This window comes from Heteronotia binoei, chromosome 11 (assembly GCF_032191835.1).
Source record: "Heteronotia binoei isolate CCM8104 ecotype False Entrance Well chromosome 11, APGP_CSIRO_Hbin_v1, whole genome shotgun sequence".
NCBI classification, from domain to species: Eukaryota; Metazoa; Chordata; class Lepidosauria; order Squamata; family Gekkonidae; genus Heteronotia; species Heteronotia binoei.
In genome coordinates this window covers 55,492,571-55,506,786 of record NC_083233.1, presented here as the reverse complement: position 1 = coordinate 55,506,786, position 14,216 = coordinate 55,492,571, and the positions used below count along the sequence as shown (strand labels likewise).

Genomic DNA, 14,216 nt, shown 5'->3' with positions numbered 1-14,216 from the left:
TAGTTCTCGACCAACTTCCAGATGTCTGAAGGCTGTCCGGGAGCAAAAGGAGCCTCAGACATCTGGTTTACGGTCACCATTTTTTTTTACTACTTAGCAATATGCACATAACTGCATAACCACATAATGTTTTAACCTATGCACATGTGCATAATGCAGCATAAAGTGGAGGGAAAAAACTGCATGGTACTGTCATGTGGACGGCAGAAGATGGTTTCACCACGGAGTGATTCGAATTGCAGTATGGAAGTCTGATTGATAATATCCGGAACAAAGATATTAGGAACAGAACCAGGTCATTTTAACACGGACTCAACATGCTGTGTGAACAAGGCCTGAGAGTTGCATCTCCTCCTTCTGAGAGTTCTACCTCCTTGTCCATTGAATAGTATGTGCAGCTGCATAACAATTCCTGGATGAGCTCCACCACCTATTCTTCTACAAAATGACCCCTATCTATAGTTATTCATTGCTGAGGGAAATGGATAGTACCTGGTCAAAGACATTTTCATCTAATTTCACAGTGTACCTTTCAGGTTTGAGCCCTGGCATGGACAGCAGATGGCTGAACCTTGGCACAAAATATGCTTAGTAATCCCTCTGGGAATGACAAATCAGAGAAAGCAAAATTCTGCCAGGCTTCAGCTCACAGACACACTTGAGAGCTGATTAGGAAGGAGGCATGCTAAGGCCCAGTATCCACACATTCTGAGAGGAAAGAAACTGGAGGGAGGACCATCACCCTCATTTTTGCCCCTTCTTCCCTTGTATGAACAAGGCATTCTCTCTCTAAAATTGTGTTCCAAAAAGATGCAGGGAGAAAAGGCTGATGAGCAAAAATCCTGGGACTGTCTTCATCAGCCTATTCACCTTAGAGTTCAGATAGTCACAGATGGAAATGCACCAACAGTTGTTCATTCTTTCCCTGTTAGGGGGGACAAGAGCATTTACTGCAGGAATTAGTTTATCAGCAGCTCCTTATTAAAACTAAGGCACTATGTTGGGACCAATACTTCCTCTAAGCTTTGAGCAAAAATTCTACTTTGCGTGCTACTGGCATTAAAGTTGTGAGCTACTACATAAACTAGTTTGCTCTGGGGTCATTTTTCCTGAGTTAAGACAAAAATGTGTGAGCCAGAAGCTAAAAAACTTTAAGGTAGCTCACCTTAGGGAGAACACTGCTGGGACTGATACATAGGAATTAATAAATATGCCCTCCCACACCCAGTAGAATTCTGTCTCTGGGACTTTAGGGCAGCCTAGCTATAATATTCAACAGCTTTTAGAATACTTTCATCCACTCCCCCAATAGGGACCACATTGAGGAATGGGTACATTTCAGCATGGGCTCAGAGTTCAGGGTTGTCCAGCCTCAGCTGCAAGATTATTATCATGACACAGTCTATTTATGCTTTTTCAGAAACAATATAGGTATATGTTTTCTTTAGCTGCTTGTTAAATTATACACATTGAATTGGATGGAATGGGCCTTTCTGAGATGTAACATGTTATACACGCTCATTCCAGGTCCAGAAGAATTATACTTGGGCTCTGCTCCTTTTAAGAGCTAGAAAGCAATATATTTGATGAATACTCAATGCCAAGCTCTTTTTAAAAAATAAACTCCTATGTTAAATATTAAATGAAGTATAGAATTTTCTCTCCTACAAGTAACTGGCTTTTAACTATTAAAAGGGGCTTTTACATTTGAATCACAGTCCAAAGCCTCTTTCTGTTCCCTGCTTCTTTCAAACAGACAAGATAGAAATCCTTATTTCATTTCACTAACTTTAAGAAGCATGAAATGGAATACTCCAATCCTACTTTTTTCTGAAATTGAATGTTTAAAAAGCATAAAGTTGCCAAAGCATAATTAAAAAGGAGAAGATTTTTTTACTTTCCATTATAGCAAAGGCAGATTTTACAGCCAATGTAACGGGGGGGGGGGGGGGGGGAGTAAACCTACCAAAATCTTTATAGTGATATTTCTCCCTACAGAATAAGAAATGAAGAGCCTTGTTACCTACAATGGTTCCACAAGCCTTAAATTTGTTAGGATACAATTCCCTGTAGGACAAAGTTTGTACTTCACGCACTCTTAACTAATCTAGGACAGTGAGTTCATATACAAAAACTGGAATGCTAGTTCATATTTCAGTAAGAGGAAGGGGGAAATAGCAAGATTTCAAGCCCTGCTTTGCATATAATCTGCACAAATATACAGTATTCGTTGTGTCACTTTTTATACCTTTACTAACCATTACAATATTATGTACATGGATAAAATGCTTGTCATTTTTAAACAAAGGGATTTGTGCTTTTGACAGGAGACCATTCTTGTTGGAATGTCTTTTTTTTCTTCTCCCCCACTATTTCCTATTTCCTTTTCTTGAAAGCCACTGTTGCCTCTCCCCTTTTCTACTTCCTTCTCTCCTTCCCACCCACCAGTCAATCTATCTGCCCCTGTCTTCAACTTTTCTTCCTTCCCTCCCCCTTGGCAGCCTCTCCTTGGGAAAATTGGGCACTGTTTGCTACCAGGGCAAGCCAGGTGTGCAGTAAAGAACCACACTTTCCCCTTTATTTGCTTACTCACACAATTTCATCTTTCCCTACTCCTGGCAGCCCCCCTATCCACACCTTTCCTCACTTGCTTCTTTCCCTCCCACCTAATGTCACTTACCTTTTATCAGCCACCATCTTCAGCTATGAGGACCCAAAGCAGCTTACATTATTCTCCCCCCCCTTCAATTCATCCCCTCAACAACTAAGATAGGTTAGGCTGAAAGTGGGTGATTGACCCAAGGTCACCCAGTGAGCTTCCATGTCAGACGGGGAATTCTAAGATGGGTCTCCCAAATCCTAGTCTGAAACTCTAACCACTATGCCATGTTGACTTTTGTGTATTAGTTGCCATTAAACGTAGCAAACAGCCAGACCTCAGCAAGCCATGAAAGTTGCATGGCCACAAGTTGCCCAGTGTTTAGTCCTTCACTCAAAGGCCAAAAAAGCCCTGGAAAGGGCCCTACCTCCACATACCCTCCCTTTGACTGATAAAAAACAAGCCCAATGTTGGCAAAACTGTGGTAGCCTAGCAATAAAGATTGAAGTCTAGCAATAAAGATTTTGCTTTGCAGAAAGATCTATCTTGTCGTTCAAATTCCAATCTGCAGATTTAAGCATCCTCATATTTGGTTGAGCTGAGAATTAGACATATTGAAGATAGACGTGAGCCCATTTCAGTCTGTTTACTTCATACAAGTCTGACACTAACAACTAAAAGTTCTCAGTGCTTTTTTCTGTTTTGTAAATTGCCTGGCCATTAATTCACATTATTATTCTATTAACAGCCTCAGATGGAACACTGGCTGTTAAACAGCATTCTTGGCTTCTCTGAAACATAATAGAACTCAAAAAGCCACCTGCAGTCACTTCAGCAACTTCAGGTAGAATAACAATAGTTAATTCTGTGGGCTGAACCAGTGACTTTGCACAGGAGTGTAAGTGCTCCAAAGGAATAATCATGTGCAATCTGAAACACAGGAGGGAAGGGGGAACAACGACCACCTGCCTTCTTTAAATGACATCCCAGCTAGAAATTGTATGCACCTCCATTCAAGATAACTGTACTGTGTAAGTGTCTGGCACAGATTTTCAAAGTAAAACTATCACTGGTATCAGACACTCTACATTTAATCTTCTAATACCAGGGGAAATACCAATAACAATGAGAAATTTCTTACTAACTGCAAAATTGCATTACTCCGAGTCCGAATTGCTACCTGTCCTGGCCCCTTTATTTACAATTCCTTTTTTTTAAAAAAATCAATAAGTATCCTAGTTTTGCCAAGCTCTTTACAATGTTTTTCCAGGAGAAACTTTACAGAGAAACCTTATGGATGCTCTTATAATTAGATATGAGCTAATCACTAAAGCACAGAAATTAGTCCATACATTTCAAAACCACCCTTAATTTACATTTCACCAATATTCCCTTTTAAGCATGCAGGACATGTTGACATAATATCAAGGTTTGATTTGATGTTTTGGGGGTTAGTTTTCTTTACAGGGCCTGCAATATTTCTACAACATTTACCTACAAGAAGAATACAATCTCCAGGTAGGAGCCCTCAATCAAGGAGATGGCCTTTAAAAAAAAAAAAAAGCTTTTGGCTCAGCAGTCCACCTATGAAATACCAGGTACAGCCATGTTCTTCTTCCCCCGACCCACAAGGTATTGCCTCTGAAGTGACAGACATTGGCTCTGAGACTCAAGACAGAGCTATGTACTATGTGTAGTCTGGTGACAATTTCTCCAACTTTTTAAAAGAAACTGAATGCAACAACTGGGGCTGTGATTGAAACACTGGTGGAATACATAAAGGCTAATTCCTGAAACTTTGGGTCAAACCCTGAGATCCAACAACCCCATCTTTTCAACCCCTTCCCATGAGCTGTATTCTCAGTGAAACTCACCCCCCCCTTCCACTTTTCCCCGTACTGCAAAAAATCCAGTATACCTGTAAGATGTCCCCAGTGCTAAGTATCATGATGAGCAGGCTACACAAAGGGTATAAAATCAACAGATAATTTTATTGTAATTGCAAGGTTATATCAGGCAGAAATTTTGTACTGAAGAGACTGTAGCATGAACCAAAGCAAACTGCCAAACGAAACTGCTCTTGCAAAGAGCCTGAATTCCAGCATTTCCTAGTTTGGCAAGCCAAGAGGGCCAACTGACTAGAGTCAATATGGATAAAAAGACAAGTAGCTTAGGGAGTGTCAGTTTTCATCAGTGAGAAAACTACCTGTGGGAGGAAAAGTTATAAAACTCCCTTTCAAAGTCCAGTCTTCCCCTTTAAATTAGAGCCTCAATGGCTCCATTCCACAAAGGAAAAACAGTACAATTATCTCAGAAGAAATCCTCAAGCAGGGCACTAATACAACAAAACATTCAACAGAGTTTTCTGTACCCCATATTTTAACTTCAGGAAGCCAGTTTCCAGGCAAGACAGAAACCAAGATGTGACTAACCAGAGACTCCCAGGAGCCCTTCCAGTGGGTTCCTAGAAACTCCTGAAGATGCATCCAGCAGCTGCTGAAGTGCTTCCCACCCATCTCAAAGCTACTAAATGGTTCAAGCAGGGATGACACATGGTGACATGGAAAAAACACAGGCCTGAAAGAGAAAAAGTAAAGCCTTACCAGACTCTGTAAACAGGCCTGCCCCTTAGTCTCCTAAGGCAACCCCCTCCCATAGCAGGAATACTTGTGTGTGTCATGTCACAGGTGATTCATCGGGACTCCAGGATGATGGGTTCTCAAGGCAAGAGATGCTTAGTCATTGCCTTCCTCTGCACAGCAACCCTGGTCTTCCTTGGTGATCTCCCATCCAAGTACTAATCACGGATGACCCTGCTTAACTTCCAAGCCTGGATGAGGTCAGGCCAGCCAGGACTATTCAGGCTGCTTCCTTTTCTGTACCCAAATATAATAATAACTTGGAATTACACAACACTTCTGTATTATGGAAGTCATCCATCCCAGTTATCAAAAAGGGCTTTTATATTTTAGAAAGGTACATCCTAGGAATGCATCACTGAAACAAAACTCAAGTACATGTAATTGCTACCCAGACTTCTCTCCCTATATCCACTACATACACCTCTGGACAACACTTTGCCAAGTCTAGACTGTATGCACTGCAGGATGAGGACCTGACTTCTGTGCTCTGTCATTCTGTGTATACTGTTGAGAGGTTGGTTACTAGGTTCCCAAGCTCCCTAAGACTTATAGGTTACTGTCCAAGATGCCATGGGACAAGAGTGATGTCAGAAGAAACAGCACCACTAATGGCAGAACTTCAACAAACTATTAGGAGCTGTACCACATGGTATCTGTGACAAGTGTTTAGTTACTTTGAACAGACAGAGGATTCACTGCAAACAAAAACAGAAACATGGAAAAGAACTATGTGCTGAATATAAAAAAAGGAATTGAGCAGCCAATTACAACATATTAATTCCTGTCTCCAGTTCACATATGCAGTCATTACCACCAGCTGACTAGTACAGAAATCTAGATAAAGTCATTAAGTGCAGATAAGCTGAGTGTCCTGAAACGTCATCCAGCATCCCAGAGACCGAGCCTCAAAACCTGAAGTTAAGGCAAACGCTTGAGTCTTGGCACCCCTGATTTTGATATATTAAAAAAAGAATGAATAAATATGCATTATCAGTAACTTTAACCCTGTGCTTCATCTTCAAGAACATACAGAAAAGAAGGTAAAAAGATGGAGATTTGCTTTTAATTAAAAAGTACGATATGAAGACCATTTACATCGTGCTTTGAGCAGGGGTGTTGAACTCATGAGGACCGGATTTGACAGGGCCAGGCCATCTGTCATAAAAAGTAATGCCAGGTAGTAGAGATACAAACTTAATAAAGGGCACAGACAAACACAGTTGAAGATTTTAAAAAAAAACTTAAAATAATACATGTTTAAAAGATTAGCACTCTTGCAATATTTTGTTTATTTAACAGTCTCTGATAACTGACACCTCTTGCTCAAATTGTTGCATCAAATTCTGGAGACACAATGCTGTAGCAATCTTGAGTACGCTGTTCAGATGCTGTTCAGGTGTGTATCTGTAAGTTGCAAACCTACTGCTGATTTACTGACATTCCTTACAGAAATCTCATGATCAATGCTTTGAGCCTAGCACCCAGGCAAAATGGCTGGGTATTGTGAGCTTTTGTACATAAATGGTTTAATGTGCTGGTCAAGAATATGTGGAGGCATCATGACACAGAGTGAGAGCTATGTTTTTGTCTACAAAACTATAGTCTTCCCAGAAAAATAACTGCAACTCCTATGAAGCAGTGCAAGAATAGAGAGACAGCCATGTATAGCGGTCAGGATCAGTGTACTTATCTAGGAAGCTAGGTTAAAAATCCCCAGTCTACAAAGCAAATGTGCTGGGTGAACATGGTCTGGACACACACCCTCAGCCTCATCCACCTCACTGGCTTGTTGTTATTTCTCATCTAAATAGTTCACATTGCTTTCCTACTGAGAAAGACTGGATCATGAAGATATGAATACCATTAAAAGGGGGAGGCAAACACAGCTGCACCCAGGAGAGCTCTTTGCTCTGTAGCTCCTGTGTGATCGAACAAGCCTGGCAAAGCAAGCTATATTGCAGAAGGAAACAAGAGAGGGAGAAGGAAGCAAACAACAGCCATTTGGTTGCAGGCCTGATCTGGCCCCTGGGCTGCATGTTTGACACCTCCTTTGAGTGTTCCAAGCTGTTCAAATGTATTTTCTTAATAACTTGTAAAATATGGCAGCTTTGTTATCCCCATACTACAGATGGGTCAAAGTTGAGAGATGCTGATTTACTGAAGGCAAGCTAGCAGATTCATAGCAGAGGTCACATTTGAACCAGGAACTTCCTCTTGCTTCAGTCTCAGTCTCATAGGTACTAGGCTATGATAACAATTTTTAAAGGACTGTGAGGGAAAAAAGAGGGAAGTCAATGACCACATATCGCCACCTTAATATGTTCACAAGGAACCATAGATCATTACAGCCCACAGTTTTCTGAGCTCTCATGCAGGTTACAAAAACTGTTAACTACAGTAAAATTAACACAGGAGATGACCTCCACTGACACTATGAAAAAGTCTATGCTAAATTTATAGTGAGCAGGTCAGAGTGGAAGCAATTTATAGACTGTTTTGTCACTCTTTAACACAGAGGTTTTGTCCCAATCCCTGCACCACTTAGACTGGAGGCTAGGGAAAGCTTGTCTGGGAGATTTAGTATAGTCATTTCCAGTCAGGAAAGAATTAAGGTCATTTTCTATGCAAAGGGGGGGGGGAGGTCATACAATATCATACTAGAGATGACAGATGGAATTTTCAAGAATAAAGGACATTAATTTCTGAACTTTTGTTTCAGGAAATATAGTCTGGAAACAGTCAGTAGTTTACTTTCCTCCAAGAGTTTAAGGCAGTTCACCCTCAGCCTACCTTCACCACTACAACAAATGTCACAAGCTCTTGTAAAGGTTCAGTCACATTGAGCTCAGCAAAAAAACAGATAATAAAAACAAAAATTCCTCTTTTAAAATATTGTATAATATTGTTTTTACAACATGCAGTATGAGTTATCTGGGAAATGGTTCTGCCGTTTATTGCCAAATATATAGTTTCAAACCTCTGTTTTACCACTGGCAAGAGTGGGACAAATTAGATATGCACACACATCATAAGAAAGGATACTTCTCTCAAACCACTTTCTACTCTTTGATAAACTATTGACCAGAAGGCCAAACACCACCTGATGCTAGAGTTGCACAATCTGAATTCCAGGCATGTTATTTGGTTCAAAGTGGTAGCCACAGGGGACCATATATGGATCAAGGCTACAGAGCTAGATTGCTGAGAGGGTAATTCTTTGGCTCCCCATGCCCTTTTCTTCAGTGAAAGTGTCTCCACCTCCCCAGATGCTTGAAGATTTGACAGGGACAACAGACAGGCATGACAGGAGCAAAAAGACAGGAACACAAAGCCTGTCTTTCCCCCCTAATATAACTTCCCCTGGTATGGGAACCTGGGGGGAAAATAGCACAGGGTGAGGAAGAGTTAATTCCCCCAGCATCAGTGTCATGTCTTAATTCATATTGGAAATCTCACTGTGGGTTTTTTAAAGGCTAAATCATTCATTAATTTTGGTCATGGAACTCCAGGATCACCCTTTCCAATGCTTACCTTTTTTGTGAAGCTGTTTCCTTAATTCCATCCCAGCCATCCCAACCAAAACTTCTAACTGCAACTGCTTGCATTCAGCTTCCATCCCCCATCCCACCACCCAAATGCAGATTGTAAGCTTCTTGAGGCAGGGACCTTTCTGCACACGTTACTTTCTAAGGCACTATGTTGATAGTACTGCTATCACATTTTATTCTAAACTTTCTTTAAGGAGCTCAGGCTGGCACATGCAGTTTCTTCCTTCTCCATTTTGTCCCCACTATGAAGTGCATTAGGCACAGAGAAAGTTACTGACCCAAGGTCATCCTGATGGTATCATATAAACAGTTCTTTCAACACAGGAATTTCACAACAGAGACTTAGTAAGCATCTGTAGACCTCTTGATCCATCATAAACTTTGCTCAGATAGGTGGTGTTTACTAATCATCATAAACTTTGCTCAGATAGGTGTTTACTAACCCTGGGAACAGGTAGGCCAAGAAGATGAATCCAATGCATAGAGCAGTGGTGGCCAATGGTAGCTCTCCAGATGTTTTTTGCCTACAACTCCCATCAGCCCCAGCCAGCATGGCCAATGGCTGGGGCTGATGGGAGTTGTAGGCAAAAAACATCTGGAGAGCTACCATTGGCCACCCCTGGCATAGAGAATCTCAGCAAGTTTAAGATTTTCCATGAAGAAACTTTTTTAAAAGTCTTCAAGAAGGGAATGCTGAGTTGAAGAGCTTACCCCATTGTTCCCCAACACAGCCAACGTAAGCAAGATACCAATGCCACATAACCATTCACAATGAGCTAACTGAAAGATGTGTAAGTTTGCACATTGGTTTTTTGTCCAGGCAGGATGTCTATAAGAGTTGGGATAGGAGGAACCAGAAACAATGCTTTATGCATCCCCTTACTGATAGCCTGGGGTTCTGACTCTAGAAATGGAGGCTTCAAAATAAACTAGGTCTTTGCTGCTGGTGGAAAGTGCCTTCAAGTTGCAGAGTTCAAAACTCAGCAGCCACTGAGTGTTGGAGGACCATGAACCTATCACAATCTCTTAAAATCTTCATCCTGTTTGTGGGAAGTTTGAAAGAGGCAGAGGAGCCCAGTAAGCAACCTGTCTCTAACTGGGTAAGATGAGGGGATCACACGTCTACAGGTTCCAGCACTATAGACTCAGTGACAGTTTGAATATGGTAATTTCCATGTAACTAAATGCTAGGGGGTGGGGACAGGATAGTGTACTACAGATATATGGAAGCTGATCAGTTCTGCATATCCCTTCCACAAAGAGAAGCTTTCTACTGGGAGCCAGAAGTGCAGGACTGTGCATCACTCTAGTCTTTTCTCAGCTCTGTAGATAAGGCCTTGATAAAGCCATCTGCACATCAAATGCTGAACCAAGCAGACCCCACTTTATCTGCTCCTTTTTGTTAAGCAGCTCTTCCATCCCAGACCTGCACTATTCACATACCAGTCCCTGATCACTCCTCCATCCCAGTCTTGCCCATTTTCTGTTGAATATAACCCCCACCAGGAGGGCTGCGTACAACTCCTGTATTCTACAGGGTACCTAGAAGCATAATGGCAACAGCAGCAGCAAATAGGTAGGGGGACATTGGACAAATATAAGTTTTTACCTTCACTTCTCCCTCAGGATCTAGAAGAACATCCTTCCAGCTCCACATTTTTAGGCATCACATTTCCCTGCAGTGGATCTAAATCACCCTGAATGCTAACTCCTCCCCTGTCCTCTTTTCACCTTTTACAACAGTTCTGTGAGATTCACCAGGTCTTGAGCTCCATAGTCTGTTTCCCAGGTCAAAGGTCAGCCTGGCAAACAATATGGGTCCAGATTACAGCAATTCTGAGCATGTGCAGTGTTGTGCACGCCTCTCAGTTTCTACAGTGGGAAAACACAGGGCTCAATTCCACCTGGAAGTTATAAAGTTCTAACACTGTAGTCCTTTATGCCTACTGCTGAGTCAAATGTCATGTCTGGCAATCTCAGATTTATAAAATAGAGCGAAACGGAGGCTGGGAAAGTGATCAGAGGCCTTCTGCACATGCTCAGATGCCTTCTCTAGCATGGTAACAAGTACTGAAATATGGTACTTTCCAGAATGGAGTAGGCCTCACACAAAGCCCTGCTTGCTGGTCTGGCATTAGAAGTTATGGCTTGTGGGCCCTAGCAGACCTGAGTCATATCCAGGCCACTCTTCTTTCCAGCCCCAGCGCCGTCGACTTTCGTTCCCTCCCTCCCCGGGCGCCTCACCTCCAGCTTGTCTGTCAGCTCCTTGTGCATCTTCTCGTACTGGCGACTCATATCCTGGTTGCGCTCCAGCAGCGCTTTCCCGAGCCGGGCGGCGAGCATCAAGTCCTTCTCCTTCTGCCTCATCAAGGAGAGCAACTCCGGCTCGGGCACCGCCGGGCCCTGCGGCTCCGGCTCCGCCACCGGCTCCCCAGCAGCGGCCAGGAGAGCCAGCTCCTCCTCCAGCGCCAACTCCAGGTCTCCCGAGCCGCCCGCCAAGGCCGGAGAGGAAGCTGCAGGAGCTGCCGCTGCCGAAGCCGGGCACCGGTTGTCCTTGGCTCCCGTCGCCGCCGCCGCCGGGGGCGTCCCAGGCAGCTCCATGCGGCAGGCGCTGTCCAGCTCCGATGGTGCTGAAACGGGGCCTGCCAAACCCAGGCAGAAGGCGGACATGTCCGGGCCCCGGGCCACTCCAGGCTACAAGCGGCCGGAGCAGGGAGCCCGGAGCCCGCAGCGGGAAGCCGCGTTTCCTCCTCTTCCTCGGAAGCTGAAGCGCGCCGAGCCCCGCCGCCCTGGGTGTGCGTGCGGGGGCCGCCGCCTACTCTGTCTAGCCGCCCCGCTGTTGCTGTTGCCGCCGCCGCCGCCTCCAGATCCCGGCGCTCTCAAGGCGATCGGGACGCTGCTCGGCTGCGGACGGTGAACTTACAGCTGCTGGTGGGGATGGAGGAGGCGGTGGTGTTGCTGCCGCCGGCCCAGCTTTGCAGCGCTGCTCCCCGAGCCCCATCTCCGCCGAGGCGCTTGCAAAACATCGCGCGGCCGCGGGAAGCTCGCAGAAGCCGCTGCCGGCTGCAAACAGCAGCCAAGCGAGCCCGGCCCCGCCCAGAGCCTCTGACGGCAGCAAACACCTGTTTTGTTGCCTGCTCTGATTCGCTCAGCCCGGTAGCTCCACAGCCCGGCCTTCAGGTGCTGCCCCCCGTTAACCCCCTCCACGCCCTGGCCGGCACCAGAACGTTGCCTTCTCCTCCGCCCCCAGTCATCCCGCGTCCTCCCCGCCTGGCGTTCTTGCCATGAATCCAAAATTCAATACCACCATTCCCAGTTTCTAACATCGATCAACATTCTTTCTTAATCCAAGCGCTTTCTAACCCAACATCAATGAATTACTTAATTGACTGTTGAACTATATTGGGAAGTTCCTAAAACTCTCCATAGTCTGTTGGTATGAATGGCGCTGTATTAACTAGTTTTCTGTATTAATTCATTCAAATATTTAAATCCAGCCTTTCCGCTCAAGTGTTCAAAACAGCTTATGGATAATCATACAAACACCAAGTACAGCCTCACTAAAAGCAGGTATACAGAGCACCTCAGACAAGGAATTAAACATAGTATCGGTATACATGAGCAAGAACTTTTTTTCATTTTAAAACTTTATTTAAAATCATAACCATTTAACAAAGAAAAGGGGATATATAGCAGTAAAAACTCTTCTACAGTAAGGATGTTTCTTGGCAGTACAGAAATTCAAAGATGAATATTCAACATCATACTTACTATAAGTACAAAAATAATAACCTTATATATTATGCAATTACAACACCACATTAAGAAAGAAAAGGTTGCATCATGAAACTTTCGATAGATAACATATGAGCTAGACTTATTAATCCACAAGTAATGCAACTAAACTGGGAGCAAACCTCATTCAAGTTAATGGAACATATTCTTGAGTAAGCTTGCATAGGAATCAGGGTAAGTCTAGTCACATTTATTTAGGAGTAAGCCAAATGGGTTGGAATTTTTTTCTGGGTAAACGTTCCTTGGGATTGAATTATGCATGTCACCACATCTCCACATCCCTTTCCTTCACAGCTGCAGCTATACAAATTCTAATCAAGACATGGGTGACTTGTTCACATATGCACTAACATGCTATGAAGGTCACTGAATGGTTGGACAAACAAGTTCTTCTCTCAGACTAAGTAGAAGTAACACCTTTGAAAGTAAAGAAAGTTTAGATGACAAATGATAATTTAAATAATTCATTTGAAGTATGTAAAAATTTAACATCCCAATTACATATATTTTGAGGGAGATCCATTCCTAGAGTCAGGGGTGTTCCACTTCAGATTTTGGTAAAGGCAAAGCCTATCTAAAGTCTTTTAATTAAAGATCTCTTTGTCTACATTCAAAATAAAGTAGGCTGAGTTAGGGAAATGTTTGCACTTGAGGGCATGTGTTGGGATCATTTGCTTTGTTTTATATGCTTCATAATAATTATGGTGTCACCAACAGAAGACATCCCACTTTTAATACTAATGATTGCTTGGTATAAAAAGGAAGTCTGTGCCTTTGACATGCATGACTAAATGCATAGGTTCATTGTTTATAATTGATTAAATTAACAATCCTTTTTACTGCATCCTACATTGCTTTTCCTCATTGCTCAAAGTAGCTTACAATAAAAGAACAAACTTATCTTTCCCTTTCTCTTATTAGCCTTTCCTCCCAGCATGAGAGGCCTTTAAATCCTGAGAGACAAGCAGGGAGCAGCCAGGTGTTGCTCCTACTCTTGATGATAGATTGCTAGTTGCTAAGATGCTGAGCTCTCTAGGACAAGAAGTCTTTAATGTCTTGAGGGCCAATAAAGGAGGAGGCAGAATTATACCCACATTCTCTGCATAACAAGGTTCTCAAAAGGGCTTACAATTCAATACAGCACTAAAATAAATCTGCTTAAATTCAACAATATACATTCAAACAATAAGCAGCAGCCAAAATCATTAAGCTATCAGGTACAGGGATTACTACTTCTACTAAGTAATCCAAATGGTTGTTTTAAACAAAAATGTCTTAACCTTCCAAAAGTCAGGAGAAAGTACAGTGAGCTTCTCTGGGGAGAGAGTTCCAGAGGCAGACTGCCATCACAAAAAAGACCAACATCTAGCCACTGTCTTAAGTATTTGTAGGAATGAGGAGATACAACAATCTCAGAACACAAAGGGGAATTTATGAGAAAATGTTTTCCTTCAGAGATCCAGAATCCAAGTTGCTTAGGACCATTAGTAATCAAGACCAAAACTCTGAACTGGGCTAAGAAACAAAACTGTAACCCATCCAATTCCATAGGGATTGCTGCATGTGATTTCTACCAGAGACCTTCATCAGGAGATTACCAGGTTAGGCTTTTAGACTCTTTTCAAAAAGCAG

General features: G+C 42.9%; 1 protein-coding gene across 2 annotated transcripts in view; it reads right to left on the bottom strand.

Moving 5' to 3' along the window:
* Window positions 1-11,488, bottom strand: part of BICDL1 (BICD family like cargo adaptor 1) — a 77,234-nt gene extending 65,746 nt beyond the window's left edge. For both annotated transcript variants that reach the window (XR_009555951.1, XM_060249031.1), the window contains exon 1: window positions 11,034-11,488. Coding sequence is in view for 1 of the 2 variants with exons in the window: in XM_060249031.1 (XP_060105014.1) it covers window positions 11,034-11,459 (426 nt within the window). In the remaining variant the exon portion in view is untranslated. The remainder of the gene's footprint in view (window positions 1-11,033) is intronic.
* Between the last annotated feature and the right edge of the window lie 2,728 nt (window positions 11,489-14,216).